We start from the raw sequence: 20,963 nt of genomic DNA, 5'->3' as shown, positions 1-20,963 counted from the left end.
CACCTGGGAATTAACTCTCCCTGATCCTTAATTATTTTGGCTTTTACTAGTGGCTAGATGGGGAGAGGGATGTAACCTGAACCCTAATGCAGCTGAGAAGGGCTAAGAGCCAAAACCCTTTTTAAGCAGATACAGTATGTGCAAGGTCTGGACAGATTTCAGAACACTGCACATTTCCTCAGCCAAAGGCATGGGAAAAACATGCAAATTACATCTTGAGCCCCTTACTTCTAGAAAAGGAGAGTATCACCCTCCCACCAGGGCTCATGCAACAGAGGGAAGTTAGCAAGCAGACGCTTGTGAAAACCAGAGCACTTGGGCAATTTTTTACACAAAAATCTCCCCAGCAGCTACAGATTCAAATCAATTTCAATTATAAATTACAAGCTATTTCATCCTGTCAGAGAGAGGAGCTAGGTAAAGGAACCCGTGTGGTCATTAGCCTTTTAGCAAGAAGTGAGTTTAGTCTACAAGAAGGTAGGGAAGGAGTTAATTTAGACCAGGTTCCATAGCATAAGCATCTTTACAACATTCAGATTTTCAGTTCTTCACCATGTAGAAAACCAGGTGATGTTGCATAAAAGTGGCAACGGAAAGGCAATCCAAGAAGGATAAAGGGGATGTGGGGAGGACTGGATTGGTCCTAACATTGACAAGTCTATCTGCACATAAAAGGAATCTTTCCTGGGAATTTCACGTAAGTATAAAGGACAGCAGTGCCAGGGTTTGGGGTCAGATAACCACGCCAACTTGCAAAAGTCTCTTAATAATAAAGCAATATTTCCCAACAACATTTGCAACAAATGAATTTGTGAAGTAGATCCCTATTTACCGTTTATTTTAGTGTGGTTAAGACACCACTGTAGGCAATGAAATCACTCTTGAAAGTTTAACAATGCTTTTAAAAAGTCAAATTTAAGAACCAATACTACTGTAGAACATTAACAATGATATCTATGGATTAATAATACTACACTATGGGGAGAGTATAAAACTGCTAACAACAAGAATGCAATACCGACTTGAAACTAGTGCTTTGAGGTTTGCCTTACCAAGCCACCACATTTTGGTTTTCATATAGAGAAAACAGTCCTTAAACATCTTGGCAAGTTAACTGATGTTTTTTAACAGCCCCAAACCATTTTAACATTCCAGTCTGAAGTTTGGCCTTTTGACAGCTTCTTCTATTTTGTTTGTTTGTTTGCTATTTGGACTTTCATATCACTTCAAGTTCTAAGTTATACAAAATGAACTTCAGCCAGTAACACCTCAGTTGACAAGGCATCCCACAGATTGGAGGAGATAGCGAGACAAAGCTATGGCCAGGAAAGCCCATTAAATAACAATGCAGGTCTGTTCTTCTATCTTTGGGGCATAAGATTGTCTGGCAATTAACTTGTTTCCACAACAACCAGTAGATTAGTAAATTGTCTGTGTTGATCATTATGTTCCTAAAATAATGTTTTGTTGTTTTAACTGATCAGTGGCCTTAAATAAACATGTTCCCCAACTGCCTAGGGACTTCTTGATTGGCCTACAGACACCTCAGTCTCAGAAGATCCAAAACCGAACTAAACCTGATTGGTCTTCCCAATTCCCGTCATCTCTCAGAGCCTTCTAGATTTTAAATATTAGATTAATCCCTGACTCCTACCTCTTCTTCATTTCTTCAATGGTATTCATTATCACTAACCTCTGGCAACTCACTAATGTATGACAAGTCAGCAAATTGCCAAGATGGCTGATTCCTTCAAAATGCCCTTACCTATCTATTGTTCAGTTCAGGTCTTTCCTCATGGAAGCAATTATGTGACTGGTACTGTGCTAAGTGCTTTATTCTTCTGAGATCAGATGAGATCGGGCACGTTCAAGGTGGTATGACCATAGACTAGGTGCCTTATTCTTAATACACTGATTATCCAAACAACAAAATGGCTACCTACTTCCAACTTGCATCCATTCTATAGCCCAGTTTTCTGGGGAATCCAGAATACCTGGCTCAAATCCACTCACCTTTATATCCCATTACTCTGCAAGAATCAAGAAGATCTCCACTGACTCACTTATGTAGCCATCCACACAAGCAATGACATTGGGCAAGTTACTTAATCTTTCTTCAATTTCCTCATGTGTAAAATGGAGTTAATAAATTAGCTAACATGGTGAAACCCCATCTCTACTAAAAATACAAAAATTAGCCAGGTGTGGTGGCACGTGCCTGTAGTCCCAGCTACTCGGGAGGCTGAGGTAGGAGAATCGCTTGAACCCGGGAGGCGGAGGTTGCAGTGAGCCGAGATCACGCCACTGCACTCCAGCCTGGCAACAGAGTGAGACTCTGTCTCAAAAATAAAATAAAATAAAATAAAATAAAGGAAAATAAAGTACAATAAAATAAAAGACCTAATATGTGTTAAGTTAGAAAACTAGTGCCCAGAATATGTACTATAAAGTATTTGTTAGAAAACAAATAAAAATGACACCTATGGAGCTCTGTGCTAGTTTCATTGGCCATAGGAAGGCTCAGCTCCTAGAACAGGCACTCAATAAAATTTAATTAATGAATTAATCAGTGGATAAATGAACAAACACTACATGCTCTGCCCTTATTCCGTTAGTCAACACACTGTGGAGTGAACAAACTGGTCTCAGTCTTCTGTCTGTGTCTTTAGGACATGCAGGGCTTGTACTAACTGGAATCAATGTCCTTCTTCCTCCCAGGCCTACCTACCTAAATCCTGTATTATCCCTCAAGGCCTAGCTCCAATTCTTCCTTTTTCCACAAAACACCCAGCTACATCAGCCCACAATGAACTATCTTCCCACTGAATAAATGCTGCTCTTAGATCCTACCCCACAGTTTCAGTACTTAAAGCTTTTTGTTTCCTGGGCTTGTGGTAATGCAGCTCTTCAACAAAACTGTCATCTCTTTTGAGAATCCAGGGACCAGGTATTCTATGGTGGCTAACTCTTGTATTCTCTAGTTTAGGGTTAGGCACTTTACAAAGTGCTCAACAAATCTGCGTTGACTGGTTGGTTGGTTAGTTGATCAATTGATTGATTGATTGATTGATTGGAGTCCTAATTGAGAACTCTTAGGATGTTAGCCTTTCAAAGTGCTGGCTGTTCAGACATTAGCAGAAATCATGTCTGGTCTTCCAACTTCTCGCAGTAGCAGACATTACACTAAAGGTGCCCTGCCTTTTCACACAACTCCCAATGATTAGGTAACTTCATACACTTCAATTTTTAGGCTCAAAATTTTCTTAAGAGAATTCCTGTTTAATAAGGGACATCTGTGGAATGCGCTTGCTTGCTTTCTTAAATCACATATACTGCTAATAATAGTATGAAATACATGATAAAATGAATCTCCCTACTGGACAACAGTGCAGGTTGTATTACTCTCATTTTGCAAATATGGCAATTGAGATACAGAGAGGAAAATGACTTCCCAGGGTCACACAAATGATGAGTGGCAGAGTTAGGACTAAACTTTAGGCCTTCTGAATACTGACCCAGTCCCCTTACCCTGATTTGAGATTTAAAACAAAACAAAGATCTTCCTTTGACCCTGACCTCTGAGGAGCAGATACTCATAATATTATCAGTTTCTGCATCAAACTTCATTTCCCTCATTTCCCTCCGTCCCTCCCCCAACCCCTCATTCTTATCCAGTTCTCTTTTATTTCTCTGTCTTTCACCTGTGTAAACACGCTATTTTAGAAACACCATGGGGTTTGAAGTTGAACAGAAGTAAATTTGAATGTCAGCTGTCCCACTTACTATATGACTTAGAGTCTTTTACTTAACTTCTCCTGAGCCTCAGTTCTTCATCTGCACAATGGAAACACTAACATCTGGCCTCAAAAAGTCACTGTAAAAGTTAAATGAAAATACATGTAAAACACCTAGAAAATAGCAGTATTTGCTATACAGCGGTCCACTACCTCTGCGATCCCACCATGTCTAGGTTTTGACCACCTTTGGGTTCAAGAGGTTGCTGAACTCAGTGAGGCACAGCCACACAACTGAAGTATCCAGATCCTTGCCTGGTCTACTTTTGCTTGTTGTCTTGATCCTTCCTGACTGCCAATTTAAGTTAATACAGAGCTCCAAACTCTGTCAAGTCCTCTAAAGAATGTGAGAGCCATAAATAAGTTGGGGGCGGAGCAAGATGGCCGAATAGGAACAGCTCCAGTCTCCAACTCCCAGCGCCAGCGACACAGAAGACCGGTGATTTCTGCATTTTCAACTGAGATACTGGGTTCATCTCACTGGGGAGTGCCGATCGGTGCTGGTCAGCTGCTGCAGCCCGACCAGCGAGAGCTGAAGCAGGGCGAGGCATTGCCTCACCTGGGAAGCGCAAGGGGGAAGGGAATCCCTTTTCCTAGCCAGGGGAACTGAGACACACAACACCTGGAAAATCGGGTAACTCCCACCCCAATACTGCGCTTTAAGCAAACAGGCACACCAGGAGATCATATCCCACACCTGGCCGGGAGGGTCCCACACCCACGGAGCCTCCCTCATTGCTAGCACAGCAGTCTGTGATCTACCGGCAAGGCAGCAGCGAGGCTGGGGGAGGGGCGCCCGCCATTGCTGAGGCTTAAGTAGGTAAACAAAGCTGCTGGGAAGCTCGAACTGGGTGGAGCTCACAGCAGCTCAAGGAAACCTGCCTGTCTCTGTAGACTCCACCTCTGGGGACAGGGCAATAACAAACACAGCCTAAACCTCTGCAGATGCAAACGACTCTGTCTGACAGCTTTGAAGAGAGCAGTGGATCTCCCAACACGGAGGTTGAGATCTGAGAAGGGACAGACTCCCTGCTCAAGTGGGTCCCTGACCCCTGAGTAGCCTAACTGGGAGACATCCCCCACTAGGGGCAGTCTGACACCCCACACCTCACAGGGTGGAGTATACCCCTGAGAGGAAGCTTCTAAAGCAAGAATCAGACAGGTACACTCGCTGTTCAGAAATATTCTATCTTCTGCAGCCTCTGCTGCTGATACCCAGGCAAACAGGGTCTGGAGTGGACCTCAAGCAATCTCCAACAGACCTACAGCTGAGGGTCCTGACTGTTAGAAGGAAAACTATCAAACAGGAAGGACACCTACACCAAAACCCCATCAGTACATCACCATCATCAAAGACCAGAGGCAGATAAAACCACAAAGATGGGGAAAAAGCAGGGCAGAAAACCTGGAAATTCAAAAAATAAGAGCGCATCTCCCCCGGCAAAGGAGCGCAGCTCATCGCCAGCAACGGATCAAAGCTGGACGGAGAATGACTTTGACGAGATGAGAGAAGAAGGCTTCAGTCCATCAAATTTCTCAGAGCTAAAGGAGGAATTACGTACCCAGCGCAAAGAAACTAAAAATCTTGAAAAAAAAGTGGAAGAATTGATGGCTAGAGTAATTAATGCAGAGAAGGTCCTAAACGAAAGAGATGAAAACCATGACACGAGAAATACGTGACAAATGCACAAGCTTCAGTAACCGACTCGATCAACTGGAAGAAAGAGTATCTGCGATTGAGGATCAAATGAATGAAATGAAGTGAGAAGAGAAACCAAAAGAAAAAAGAAGAAAAAGAAATGAACAAAGCCTGCAAGAAGTATGGGATTATGTAAAAAGACCAAATCTACGTCTGATTGGGGTGCCTGAAAGTGAGGGGGAAAATGGAACCAAGTTGGAAAACACTCTTCAGGATATCATCCAGGAGAACTTCCCCAACCTAGTAGGGCAGGCCAACATTCAAATCCAGGAAATACAGAGAATGCCACAAAGATACTCCTCGAGAAGAGCAACTCCAAGACACATAATTGCCAGATTCACCAAAGTTGAAATGAAGGAAAAAATCTTAAGGGCAGCCAGAGAGAAAGGTCGGGTTACCCACAAAGGGAAGCCCATCAGACTAACAGCAGATCTCTCGGCAGAAACTCTCCAAGCCAGAAGAGAGTGGGGGCCAATATTCAACATTCTTAAAGAAAAGAATTTTAAACCCAGAATTTCATATCCAGCCAAACTAAGTTTCATAAGTGAAGGAGAAATAAAATCCTTTACAGATAAGCAAATGCTTAGAGATTTTGTCACCACTAGGCCTGCCTTACAAGAGACCCTGAAGGAAGCACTAAACATGGAAAGGAACAACCGGTACCAGCCATTGCAAAAACATGCCAAAATGTAAAGACCATCGAGGCTAGGAAGAAACTGCATCAACTAATGAGCAAAATAACCAGTTAATATCATAATGGCAGGATCAAGTTCACACATAACAATCTTAACCTTAAATGTAAATGGACTAAATGCTCCAATTAAAAGACACAGACTGGCAAACTGGATAAAGAGTCAAGACCCATCAGTCTGCTGTATACAGGAGACCCATCTCACACGCAGAGACATACATAGGCTCAAAATAAAGGGATGGAGGAAGATTTACCAAGCAAATGGAGAACAAAAAAAAGCGGGGGTTGCAATACTATTCTCTGATAAAACAGACTTTAAACCATCAAAGATCAAAAGAGACAAAGAAGGCCATTACATAATGGTAAAGGGATCAATTCAACAGGAAGAGCTAACTATCCTAAATATATATGCACCCAATACAGGAGCACCCAGATTCATAAAGCAAGTCCTTAGAGACTTACAAAGAGACTTAGACTCCCATACAATAATAATGGGAGACTTCAACACTCCACTGTCAACATTAGACAGATCAACGAGACAGAAAGTTAACAAGGATATCCAGGAATTGAACTCATCTCTGCAGCAAGCAGACCTAATAGACATCTATAGAACTCTCCACCCCAAATCAACAGAATATACATTCTTCTCAGCACCACATCGTACTTACTCCAAAATCGACCACGTAATTGGAAGTAAAGCACTCCTCAGCAAATGTACAAGAACAGAAATTATAACAAACTGTCTCTCAGACCACAGTGCAATCAAACTAGAACTCAGGACTAAGAAACTCAATCAAAACCGCTCAACTACATGGAAACTGAACAACCTGCTCCTGAATGGCTACTGGGTACATAACGAAATGAAGGCAGAAATAAAGATGTTCTTTGAAACCAATGAGAACAAAGATACAACATACCAGAATCTCTGGGACACATTTAAAGCAGTGTGTAGAGGGAAATTTATAGCACTAAATGCCCACAAGAGAAAGCAGGAAAGATCTAAAATTGACACTCTAACATCGCAATTAAAAGAACTAGAGAAGCAAGAGCAAACACATTCAAAAGCTAGCAGAAGGCTAGAAATAACTAAGATCAGAGCAGAACTGAAGGAGATAGAGAAACAAAAAACTCTCCAAAAAATCAATGAATCCAGGAGTTGGTTTTTTGAAAAGATCAACAAAATTGACAGACCACTAGCAAGACTAATAAAGAAGAAAAGAGAGAAGAATCAAATCGACGCAATTAAAAATGATAAAGGGGATATCACCACCGACCCCACAGAAATACAAACTACCATCAGAGAATACTATAAACACCTCTACGCAAATAAACTGGAAAATCTAGAAGAAATGGATAATTTCCTGGACACTTTCACTCTTCCAAGACTAAACCAGGAAGAAGTTGAATCCCTGAATAGACCAATAGCAGGCTCTGAAATTGAGGCAATAATTAATAGCCTACCAACCAAAAAAAGTCCAGGACCAGATGGATTCACAGCTGAATTCTACCAGAGGTACAAGGAGGAGTTGGTACCATTCCTTCTGAAACTATTCCAATCAATAGAAAAAGAGGGAATCCTCCCTAACTCATTTTATGAGGCCAACATCATCCTGATACCAAAGCCTGGCAGAGACACAACAAAAAAAGAGAATTTTAGACCAATATCCCTGATGAACATCGATGCAAAAATCCTCAATAAAATACTGGCAAACCGGATTCAGCAACACATCAAAAAGCTTATCCACCATGATCAAGTGGGCTTCATCCCTGGGATGCAAGGCTGGTTCAACATTCGCAAATCAATAAACATAATCCAGCATATAAACAGAACCAAAGACAAGAACCACATGATTATCTCAATTGATGCAGAAAAGGCTTTTGACAAAATTCAACAGCCCTTCATGCTAAAAACGCTCAATAAATTCGGTATTGATGGAACGTACCTCAAAATAATAACAGCTATTTATGACAAACCCACAGCCAATATCATACTGAATGGGCAAAAACTGGAAAAATTCCCTTTGAAACTGGCACAAGAAAGGGATGCCCTCTCTCACCACTCCTATTCAACATAGTGTTGGAAGTTCTGGCTAGGGCAATTAGGCAAGAGAAAGAAATCAAGGGTATTCAGTTAGGAAAAGAAGAAGTCAAATTGTCCCTGTTTGCAGATGACATCATTGTATATTTAGAAAACCCCATTGTCTCAGCCCAAAATCTCCTTAAGCTGATAAGCAACTTCAGCAAAGTCTCAGGATACAAAATTAATGTGCAAAAATCACAAGCATTCTTATACACCAGTAACAGACAAACAGAGAGCCAAATCAGGAATGAACTTCCATTCACAATTGCTTCAAAGAGAATCAAATACCTAGGAATCCAACTTCCAAGGGATGTAAAGGACCTCTTCAAGGAGAACTACAAACCACTGCTCAGTGAAATAAAAGAGGACACAAACAAATGGAAGAACATACCATGCTCATGGATAGGAAGAATCAATATCGTGAAAATGGCCATACTGCCCAAGGTAATTTATAGATTCAATGCCATCCCCATCAAGCTACCAATGAGTTTCTTCACAGAATTGGAAAAAACTGCTTTAAAGTTCATATGGAACCAAAAAAGAGCCCGCATCTCCAAGACAATCCTAAGTCAAAAGAACAAAGCTGGAGGCATCACGCTACCTGACTTCAAACTATACTACAAGGCTACAGTAACCAAAACAGCATGGTACTGGTACCAAAACAGAGATATAGACCAATGGAACAGAACAGAGTCCTCAGAAATAATACCACACATCTACAGCCATCTGATCTTTGACAAACCTGAGAGAAACAAGAAATGGGGAAAGGATTCCCTATTGAATAAATGGTGCTGGGAAAATTGGCTAGCCATAAGTAGAAAGCTGAAACTGGATCCTTTCCTTACTCCTTATACGAAAATTAATTCAAGATGGATTAGAGACTTAAATGTTAGACCTAATACCATAAAAATCCTAGAGGAAAACCTAGGTAGTACCATTCAGGACATAGGCATGGGCAAAGACTTCATGTCTAAAACACCAAAAGCAACGGCAGCAAAAGCCAAAATTGACAAATGGGATCTCATTAAACTAAAGAGCTTCTGCACAGCAAAACAAACTACCATCAGAGTGAACAGGCAACCTACAGAATGGGAGAAAATTTTTGCAATCTACTCATCTGACAAAGGGCTAATATCCAGAACCTACAAAGAACTCAAACAAATTTACAAGAAAAAAACAAACAACCCCATCAAAAAGTGGGCAAAGGATATGAACAGACATTTCTCAAAAGAAGACATTCATACAGCCAACAGACACATGAAAAAATGCTCATCATCACTGGCCATCAGAGAAATGCAAATCAAAACCACAATGAGATACCATCTCACACCAGTTAGAATGGCGATCATTAAAAAGTCAGGAAACAACAGGTGCTGGAGAGGATGTGGAGAAATAGGAACACTTTTACACTGTTGGTGGGATTGTAAACTAGTTCAACCATTATGGAAAACAGTATGGCGATTCCTCAAGGATCTAGAACTAGATGTACCATATGACCCAGCCATCCCATTACTGGGTATATACCCAAAGGATTATAAATTATGCTGCTATAAAGACACATGCACACGTATGTTTATTGCAGCACTATTCACAATAGCAAAGAATTGGAATCAACCCAAATGTCCATCAGTGACAGATTAGATTAAGAAAATGTGGCACATATACACCATGGAATACTATGCAGCCATCAAAAAGGATGAGTTTGTGTCCTTTGTAGGGACATGGATGCAGCTGGAAACCATCATTCTTGGCAATCTATCACAAGAACAGAAAACCAAACACCACATGTTCTCACTCATAGGTGGGAACTGAACAATGAGATCACTTGGACTCAGGAAGGGGAACATCACACACAGGGGCCTGTCATGGGGAGGGGGGAGGGGGGAGGGATTGCATTGGGAGTTATACCTGATGTAAATGACAAGTTGATGGGTGCAGCACACCAACATGGCACAAGTATACATATGTAACAAACCTGCATGTTATGCACATGTACCCTACAACTTAAAGTATAATAATAATAAATAAATTTAAAAAAATAAAAATAAATAAATTAATTTAAAAAAAAGAATGTGAGAGTCAAGCCTGCTACTTACCCCCTGAAGCTTCAAGATGTCATCACTCACACTCTTAGTCAGAGTAAGATGCCATCCAAAGCCGCCTACCTGTAGAAGTTTTCAGGGTGGCTTTTACTTATATCAAACACAAACAAAAAGAAATGGAAAACAGCAAGGCGGCCCAACAAAGACAAGGCTTTAGCTTGTCATCCTCTCATAAGTAAAGATGGGGCTACAGCCATGAGACTCTAACTCCTTTCCAGAATAACTAGTCAAACCAGCTTTACTTCTAGCTCTACCTCATCTCACCTCCAACCCCTTCCCCCAAAAGAAAGATCAGTTTCTTATGGACCGTGAAAGGCAGTATAGGAGAACCATTGAAAACTTCCCTGCCAGAGGCTCAGGAAGAAAGAGAGAAGACCATACAGCTAGGAAACTGTTGAGTGGCATTAGGGTGGGGGACAGAAGACACCACAAAGGGGCTGTTCGTAACTGGGTTAACCCTTGATCCTGTCAAATTAGTCCCACCTCCCGCATTCCTCACAGATGTAACATTAAAAGACTTGAGTGAAAGTTAACAGACCATGTCCTCCCTGAGAACATACCAGGAAACAGCCACTTCTAGAAAGATAGGAAGTAGGAGTGTGGAGAAAAGCAATGCACTCCAAGAGCTGCCTGCTGTCAGTCAGCCTTCACACTTCCACAGCCTAGACCAAGTAAGGATCCTGGGGTCCTTAGCAACCCTTCAGTAAAGCAAGAACTTGTCCCATGGAGGGTATGAGAAGAAATAGGAGGGTGTGGCGAGCCAGAATAACATGCCATGATTGTTCAGCAAGTTGATAGAAGAATATAAAGAATGTGACAAAGAGTCTGTCCATCACTGAAAAAGAATAGAGAGAGATGCAGTGTGAGGAAATTTCCCTCTGATTCTGTCATGATTTGCTGAGTGTTTTCAAACCTATCAACCTCAACTCAGTGAGCTTCTCTCTCCCTCCTCCCTACCCCCACCACGGGAAGCATGGCTGAGCCAAGAGGGAAAAAGCTGGTACAGCAGACTAGAAGGGCTCACTGTGACCAAAAAAGAAAAAAGTTGGGTTTTGGACAGAGGGCAGGGCAGTCAATGAATGAACAAAGGAGCAATGGCACTTGAATGAGACAGTCCAAAATGTAGGCCTCAAGTAACTGGTGCTCTTGGGTGGGGGATGGGAACCAAAGACTTGACATAAAAGAAGGACAGCCTAGATGCATGGAAAATGTGTCTCTGTTGCTACTAGGCAGTACTTGTGTTGTGATATGGTACAGTCAGAGACTCACAGTGAAAGAGGAGGAAGTGGAAGTGAAGTCAAAGGGGAGAGGTTAGAGTTCACTTTGAGAGATCAAGTCATCTTGACTTTTGCAACTTTAGTGCCTGGTCAGGATGGCTATCTGACCAAGTAAACATGCCAGTGTGATGTGAGGAAGAATGGATCATCTGTTGCAACATTAATGCATAAGACAATTTTGATGCATGGAAAATGTGTCTCTGTTGCTACTAGGCAGTACTTGCGTTGTGATATGGTACAGTCAGAGACTCACAGTGAAAGAGGAGGAAGTGGAAGTGAAGTCAAAGGGGAGAGGTTAGAGTTCACTTTGAGAGATCAAGTCATCTTGACTTTTGCAACTTTAGTGCCTGGTCAGGATGGCTATCTGACCAAGTAAACATGCCAGTGTGATGTGAGGAAGAATGGATCATCTGTTGCAACATTAATGCATAAGACAATTTTTCCACTTGGCCTATTTATACTGTATGGGGCAAAGAGGTATAAGGAAACAAACCTCTACCCCTTCCCAGTCCTTGGAACACAATCTTTAGCCAGAAAAAATAGTAACTCAACTTACTCATTAATGATTTTATTGAATTATGTGTGAAGGGAGTATTTCAGGGAGCACCAGGAGACACAAATTTTGGCTTCATAGAAGCTGAGTGAAAGTGATCTTGATACTGACATAACCAATATAAAAAGGTTACTTGCTGATTACAAGATAACTCTCAGAGTAACCCGGAATTCAGTTTCAGAGGGAAATGTAACCATGTACATACATCTGGTGCCAGCATCAAAGGTATGAACACCTTGGGCACTAACGGTAGTAGAATCCCAAACTCCCCCAGAACTGTGTAACAGAGCTATCTAGAGCACTTTTTGTTCCTAACTAACGAATGCATTGTTTCCCAAGAATACCTTCTATAAATAAGCAGCTTGGAGCTTTGAATTCTGTTTCCTGTAGACAGGACATTATAAATGATGGTTAGGTTGTGTAATTTAATCAATGATACACTATGGATTAAATAGGCTTCTCCAGAACTGTTCTGAACGTAACCATTATAAATAACATTGTGTCAGTGAAGACATGTTTCCTAGACCTCTACACTCTCTTCCTTAGACCCCTTACCCTTCAGTAATAATATAGATTAAGCCCCACTCCAATCCACTCCCTGATCAAGGCTTTAGTAGTAAGGAAAGGTATTTTTCCAGCTCAGATGACAACTGGTAAATGTGGGCAGATGGGGAGAAAGAGGCTGTGGATGCAAGACCTCCAGCAGGAATCACTCGTGTGTGTATTCCAGGTACAGACAGAAGAACCCAGAGCTGAAGGATGGCAGCAACAGCAGGGGCTTTTCCAATCAGTGTCAGTGGCAGTATGCAGGGAAATAGGTATCCGACAGTGGATAGGGGCAGAGACTGCTGTCTCTATATTCCTACATAGGGGCTCTGTGAATTGAAGAGTGTATGGTACATATGGTTAGCATCTTCCATCTTAGAGACAACTATTCTTTCCAGAAGGGGGAAGAAATTAAGTTCAGAGAGGTAAAAAGGAAATAAAAAAGATCTGGAATTCTGACTTTGACACTATTCATTGAATGCCATTTCCTTCTTCTATTACACAAATTCCTTCTCTGTAACTTAATAATCTCTTTGTTTAAACATATATGTTCCTTGAAGTCAGGGCTTATGTCTTCTCTCTCATCTCCCCTACAATGCCTTTACCAAGGCTGTCCAGGGCTAGGGGCAGAGGCAATTATAAATAAATAGTAGGACATGAAATGTGTCCCTTCCAAATCTATTATGTGGCTGTCCCAGATGCCTTCATAGAGACCTTAGGCAGGTATGGCTTAATGGCAGCACAACTACTTCCACTAAAACATTTTGACACGGGGCCTTGGTATGACATGGCCACCAGAAACAGCCAAAGTGATCTTCAGCTGTATTTTTTTTAAAAGAATGTTCATACTCATCTGTGGTCAGATTCTCCTCAGTTACACTATTCAGCTGTGGGATCCATAACTTAAGAGGAACATGGACAAGCTGAAGTGCATCATGAGTGGGAGGAGGAAACAGGAGGAGAGGCTGGAACCTACATCCCATAAGGAACAGCTGAAAGAGCAAGGGCTCTCCTAGAAAAGTGAAACAAGATGATATAATAGGTGCCTTCAGATATCCCAAGGGCTGTCCCAAGACAGAGGAAGCACCCTTGTTCTGTGTGATGCTATCCAGAGGATATAGCTAGGACCTATGGATGATAGCTAAAAGGAAAATGATTGCAGCTTAACAAAGGAAAAGCTGTCCACAGTCAAAACTTTTCAACAACGGCATGGATAGGCTTAGAAGGGAATGAACTCCCCTGTGACTACTGTAGAACAAGCCCAGGGACACTGCACAGGAGGCTCATGAAATGGTTAAGATTAGACTAGGTGACTTCTAAAAGGCTGTCCTCACTCTGAGATTCCTTGACTCCAGGTCTCTAACAAGAACAGAATTAGTCTGGGAGCCCTGAGTTAAGTCTCCCCTTGGTGCTTGAGGGGTAGAGGGGCAGGCAGTGAGAGCAGCTCTTCCCATAATCCCTGCTGTTCTTCATTAACTTTTCTCAGATGGGTCAGCATCTTTTTTCCCCTAGTTCTAAAGAAGCCTAGCTATAAAAGCCATGATGTTCCCTCCAGATAATCATCCATAACCTCCAATCTCAAGTCTGAGTCTCTCTTTTTTCTTTAAAGAAATTCCTGGGGAGGGGGTTGAGGAGGGCAAGGGGGGAAATCATTTTAATTTTTTTAAAGGACAATGTTCAAGTGTCTTCCAGCTGGAGTTGAATTATTTTCTTTGTGTGAGGTTTTGGAGAGGGAAAATCCTCTAATAGGCTTGACCTTTTTTAACTTCAGCAAGCATACATGTGGCTCTCAATGGGGTACCAGGTGTATTATGAAAACTCAGCAGGGCCAAAAGTAGTATCGACTCAAAGCTCAGCCAAGGGTTATCAGCTATACCACCCATCCTTCTTGCTCCACCTCCCTCCAACCTTTTTTGTATCTCTCTGATGGATTTCTAATCCATGCCTCAAAATGCCCTCTACTTTCTGGGACAGGGCAGCAGCTGGGAAACTGAGGTAGTGGACATCTTTGGTGATTCTAGAGGCAAAAATGAGGAGGGAATTCATGTAGGTAACCAGGCTGAGCTAAGCTCCAAAGACGCATACCCTACAAAGGTCCCTTGTGAGTGCCAGGCACTGGTCTGTAACACAGCTCAAAAGATTTCACAGGAACTCTCATTGTTCATATAATACCACCTCTGCACCCAACAAGAATTCAAAATCACAGCTACATTTACTTCCAGCCACAAGACAACCTCAATCTGAGTTTATCCAGATCCTCTTGAAGTCTCAACTGCCTCTCTGTGTGCTTCTAGAAATAAGGTCAGACTAGGAATGGGATACAGACTAAAACAACTTAATGAGCACACCCTGCCACTGTCCTAGGCTAAGGACAGCAAACAGTATTAGAGTTTGCCTAATTCATTGTCACATCATCTGTGATAATAGAGATGGGGCAGTTAAGCCTAGCCTCCACTCTGCAAATAGCGATTTGGGTCTAGAGAGGGTAAAATTATAAAGCAATATCAGAGCACATCAAGTGGATGGGGGTGAAGCTTCTTTCTCCTCCAGGCTACTCCCCTATTCCACCCTGCTTTGTTCCAGGGCAGTAACTAGCCCCCCTTGCTTCACTATGCCAGATAGAAACATCTACCATAAATGAGCCAAGGAAAGGGAAAATATGTAGCATGAGCCTACATATCATCAGACACATCTAATTATCCCCATTCCATCCAGACAGTACTCCTGGGTCAATGAGGTACTGTAACATGTTAACCAAAGGAATCAATAATGCCAATGTCATGGACCCTATTCCTTTAGCGGTCATGTATCTTTTACTTGTTACCATGATCTCACTCGAAACACCACAACATAGGGAAACATCATAAACTATCCCCTATTATTTAGGATAATCAATAGCATTTTATTTTTTAGAGGTGGGGTCATACTATGTTGCCCAATTATGGTACACTACAGCCTGGAATTCCTGGGCTCCAGGGATTCCTCCTACCTAAGCCTCCTGAGTAGCTGTGACTACAGGTGCCAGACACCACATCCAGCAACAGTATTAAAAAAATTTCTCTTTCTTTACCACTTGATTGTCAGGGAGAGACTATACAAGTGTCCATAAATCAGGCAGTTGAATTCCCCATATTCAAGGAAATCATAGGAACCAGCAGGAATTGATGATTTTCCCAACTTGATCATTTCCTGGTCCAAAGGGCCTCCCATGACAACTATGAACTAGACTTTCACACTGCATGCCCTCTTCTCCCACTAATTACTACTTTTTCAAATTCCCCCACTCCCCAGATATCTCCACTTGTGCCACAAGATCTCTCTGAGCATGTATGCCACACCATCCCTGATGCAAACCGTTTCTGTGTTGTTGTTTTTTTTTCTGCAAAAGAGGTTCTCTGCCATTTTCCACCATGGTTCCTGCACCTTAACTCTGTCTCTCCCTGACCTGAGATCATCACAAGTGATTTGGAGTCATCAAAACAGTCCTTTCCTACTCTGAACCCAGACTCCATCAGAGTGTACCTACAACCCAGTCCTCACTTAGTGTGGAATTACAGGCTGGCATGGAAAGGGACACTGCATTAGGAGGCTAATAAGATGAGATACATCCCTGAAAGTTATTGCCCTGTACTCCTTCACAAACCACAGTACTAGCAGAGGAATTGGAAACTCTCTTAGTAGGACTGCCATTGACTCTCCATATGATAGACATAGGTAAGCCACTGAATACATCAGTCTCAGTTTTTCCATCAGTTTCCCCACAATCTTTCCTGACTGCCTCACAGTGTGGCTGCAAGAGTAATGAAATAAAGGATGAGGAAGCACATTGTAAATAGTAACACTGTATGCAAATGAAGCAAAGTTTCATTTTCCTCACTCTGCAGCAACACTTCTGAGAAGAAAGCCAGAGCCAGCATAAAAGATTGGCTATTCGGTCAGGCGTGTGGTGGCTCATGCCTGTAATCCCAGCACTTTGGGAGGCTGAGGTGGGCAGATTGCTTGAAGGAGTTCGAGACCAGCCTGGACAACATTGTGAAACCCCGTCTCTACCAAAAATACAAAAAATTAGCCAAGCGTGGTGGCGTGTGCCTGTAGTCCCAGCTACTTGGGAGGCTGAGGTGGGAGGACTGCTTGAGCCTGGGAGGCACAGGTTGCAGTGAGCCGAGCTGGCACCATTGTACTCCAGCCTGAGCCACAGAGTGAGACCCTGTCTCAAAAACAAACAAACAAAAAAATGGCTACTAGATTGTCAGGGTATCATTTAAAGACCACCCACTTGAATGTCACTTTAGACATGGGGATGCCTAGACCCAGGTAAGGCAAGTGATATACCTAGGATTCCAGAAATAGAGAGTGGCAGAAAAAGGATTAGAACCCAAGTTTTTAATCTGCTAACCTAATTATCTTTCTATTCCCTTCCACCCATCCCTTCAGTGTGTACAGACTAAGAAGGCTGTTTTCAAGGAGAAAGATATTTTGTTCTGAATCATAAAAGGAAATAAAATTAAGGTTGAAAAATGAAGAGGGAATTAATGAAATATGCCAAAACAGTGTCTTGTCAAGAAAAACACAATACAGGCAATCATTGTGCTTAAAAAATACCATGGTCCCTTTTTATACTGTTGAGGCCAACCCAGTTATAACTGACTTTTACTGTTATGCAGCCATAAAAAAGGATGAGTTTGTGTCCTTTGTAGGGACATGGATGCAGCTGGAAACCATCATTCTCAGCAAACTATCGCAAGAACAGAAAACCAAACACCGCATGTTCTCACTCATAGGTGGGAACTGAACAATGAGATCACTTGGACTCGGGAAGGGGAACATCACACACCGGGGCCTATCACAGGGAGCGGGGAGGGGTGAGGGATTGCATTGGGAGTTATACCTGATGTAAATGGCGAGTTGATGGGTGCTGACGAGTTGATGGGTGCAGCACGCCAACATGGCACAAGTATACATATGTAACAAACCTGCACGTTATCCACATGTACCCTAGAACTTAAAGTATAATAAAAAAAAAAAAGAAAAAAAAAAGAACTAGGCTATTTAGGAGGAATGGGAGAAATAATTTTACCCCTTGCATATCTAAATGCATGTCATAATGAGCCTTCATATAATAGGGGTCAACTGTACATTCAGTGGAAAGGGAATCATTAGAAGGCACCCTGCCTCTCAACACATGGAGCACTTCCTCTACAGCTTGGCCAAGGAAACCCTCATCTACCCTCAAATAATCCCCCAGCCAGACCACAAATTGCTGGCTGCCCCATACTTAGTAACACCCCCTGCCATGCTCTCACTGGCTCACAAAATAATCCAGGACCACAGCAGCAAGCACTCTCTGGGGTACTTCTCAAGATGGGTCAGCTCTGGGCAGAGCTGAAAAATGACCTCTCCAAGGCAGGTTGTCTAGGCAGACTGTGGAAATTCTGTGGGCGGTGTGAGGAGAAAAAGAAAGGGAGGAACTGCCAGACCATAGAGGGCTGCATATCCCATTGTGACCTTGGTGGAAAGAGAGGGGAGAGGAGGAGCTTGATTAGAAGAAATTCCTGAAGGCCAGGATTCCCCTCACCAAAGGAGTTGAGTGTTTTTGTTAAAAAAAAAAAAAAAAAAAAAAAAAAAAGCACATAATTTTCTCCAGAGAACACTGGAGGGAGACTGCCTCAGGAGGGGTTGTGACGGTGGATGACAAAGGCATCTCAGGCTAGTTAAAATACATGACAAGTATGGGGGAAAGGGTGCTATATGAAGATCTGGGCTAGTTTGGGGAGGCTAATGATCACAGGGGTCCCTGCCAGCCCCCCAAAATGTTGCCTCAGCATACCTCAGACTCCTCAATCTGATTGGTACACCCATGGCAACACTCCAGGGTTCCTAAGAGTGTGGGCCCCAAGGCCTGAAGGATCCCATACACTGGAAGTCAACCAGCGGCTCCAATGCAAGGCGAATGCCGCAAAATGCCGCACAGGTTATTGTGGGTGTGTGTTGCGGGATACATTTGCTGAATCCTCTGCTGAGATGTGACCAATGTTGAACCCCACCCCCCCGCAAAAAAAAAAAAAAAAAAAAAAAGGTGATATTTGTTCCCTGCTGAAAAGACACATCTTTCTATCTCCAGCCTGAACCCACATCTACAACTTCAATTGCCATTTAAGCGGGTTGGAAGGGGGAGGGCTTTTCGGATTTGAGGATTTAAGAGAAACAACAACAAAAAAGTGGAATAAAGTTCGTGAAGTCCGTTCACTTGGCAATCTGGCACCTCAAGGTGAGTCGTCCCACAAGTCACTCTTCCTGGTAACAGCTCCAGCTGCCCCTTCCCCTCGCCCTCACCCCTACGGGGGAGGCTCGCTTTGGGGGTTCTGGAGCACTCAGGAGAGCTCCTCTCTCCTGTCCTCAGCTGCAACTTGGTTTCCAGCAGATCACAGACTCCTAAAACAAACAAACCCTGGCGGCGGCGGCGGTGGCGGTGGCGGCGGCAGCAGCAGCAGCAGCAGCTCCAGCACAGCTGCGCTCCATGGCGCAAAAGTTTCCTCCACACTTCTCAACGTGCAGGAAATCTCGCCGGCGCCGGGGGAGGACTCTGGAGGGAGGGAGAGGCCGAGCCGAACCGGCGGCAACAACGCCCCAAGAGCTGAATGGATCTGTGCGCGTCGGCCGTGGGAAGTGAGGCTGGCAAAAGCCACCAGTGCCTCATCTCCGTTCCCACACCGGCCCCTAGCCCTGCAACCTGCCTGGGAGGGACGGCCCGCCCGTCGATGGAGGGGCCAACACTGCCAAGAGAGCTGCCAAGCCGCGATGACTGTCCCTTCAGTCCTTCACTGTCCCGTAGGGACGCAGGGGCCTCCAAGGATAAATCCCCAACGGCCTCCACTTCCTCCAGCCCAAACTGAGGGGAGTAGCCGCCCCGACGTGGGGGAGCAAGGGCTGCCCCAGCGCCCTCGCGAGTGTGTCCGCGCAAGGCTCTAGCTGGGGGCTAGTTGTGCTCCCAGCTTGTGTTCCAGCCACCCTTAGGGGATGTCTGCACCTGGACTGGTGGCAAGACCCCTCCGTGCCGTTCAGAGGGGCTTTCGCTCCTAGCCCTAACTAAGTTTCAAAGTTGGCCTGAGGGCCCCGTTCAGCAGCAGCCTTCGCACCCGCTTGTCCATTCAAAGTTGGGCGCCGTTTGGACAGAAGCCGCCAGTTCTTACCTTAGACACTGTGAGCGGCTCGCAGTGTTCCAGACCCCCCTTAAGGGTGAAGCCCCAGGGTGCCCCCCCTTGCAGCTGCACAGGGACGTACTGGAAGGACCCAGGCCGGTTCTCCATCCTCGGCTGGGCTCAGGCGCCGCCGGGCTCCTTTTCCGAGGGGGCTACGTTGCCTCCGCCCCCAGCAGCTCCGCCACCATCGCCCTCCAGCTCTACGCCACCCCTTACCGCCCTGCTCCGCCTACTCTCCCGGCTGGAGACGCTCAGGCAGCGAGCGAGCGCAAGGAGGAAATGACACGGAGCTGGAGAAAGGGGGAGAGGGGGGGAAAAGGAGAAGGGAAAAAAAGAAAAGAAAAGAAAGAAGGAGAGGCGGAGGGATAGCGCGTAATGGACAAGAAAACGGAGCAATGGGGAGGGGCAGTCACTGGGACCTCGCCTATAGGATCGCTGGGGAGTGGGAGCGAGGCGAGGCCTCACATCAATTGTTACATTGTTTCATTCAAGCAGGGCCCCTCTTTGGTCCTCCTCTTTACTGCCGGGTTCCCCGCCCCTCCAGCCAGTCCAGGCGAGGGGAGGTGAAAGTCGTTAGTGTGGACGGCCCGCGTGGCTGAGTGGGCTGAAACGCTGGTTTCCTGATTAGCGCGTTCATGTTTCTCTGACTGCCTTTTTCTTCTGAAGGTCCCGAGAACGGAGATCTGGGAGGGTTAAAAGGCTGCTAATTTGTGGACCTTGCCTAGAGGGGTGGAAAGCAAAGCAAGCAGGCCAGCGGACACAGTGAGGCTGTGTGTGTAGGCTGCTCTGTGTGTACGCGCTAGGTGTGTGGGGTCATTATGAAACTTTGCCCCAGAGCATAGTTTAAATAAAGAAGCACTTTGAGGATGCCCCCTGCTCGGGCTTCCCCGCACCCTGGCTCAGTGTTGGCGTCTATGGGTAGCACTGTGCTTGTGTATGTTCCAGTCATCTGGAGTTCCTGGCACGGCCTTGCACTTGCCCCACTGAGATGAGCAAGCCAGCAATCAGCAAACTTTATGACT

General features: G+C 44.1%; 1 protein-coding gene across 6 annotated transcripts in view; it reads right to left on the bottom strand.

The window, feature by feature from the left end:
• The window catches only part of LOC105493946 (shroom family member 4), a 248,458-nt gene extending 228,042 nt beyond the window's left edge, over nucleotides 1-20,416 (bottom strand). For 5 of the 6 annotated variants that reach the window (XR_011618345.1, XR_011618344.1, XR_011618343.1 and 2 more), the window contains exon 1: nucleotides 19,933-20,416. Coding sequence is in view for 2 of the 6 variants with exons in the window: in XM_011761991.3 (XP_011760293.2) it covers nucleotides 19,933-20,049 (117 nt within the window). In the remaining 4 variants the exon portion in view is untranslated. The remainder of the gene's footprint in view (nucleotides 1-19,932) is intronic. The other variant, XM_071088944.1, reaches the window with a different exon arrangement.
• Between the last annotated feature and the right edge of the window lie 547 nt (nucleotides 20,417-20,963).

This window comes from Macaca nemestrina, chromosome X (assembly GCF_043159975.1).
Source record: "Macaca nemestrina isolate mMacNem1 chromosome X, mMacNem.hap1, whole genome shotgun sequence".
Taxonomy (NCBI): domain Eukaryota; kingdom Metazoa; phylum Chordata; class Mammalia; order Primates; family Cercopithecidae; genus Macaca; species Macaca nemestrina.
Note: the sequence above shows the minus strand (reverse complement) of the source record. Positions and strands in the feature narration are given on the sequence as shown.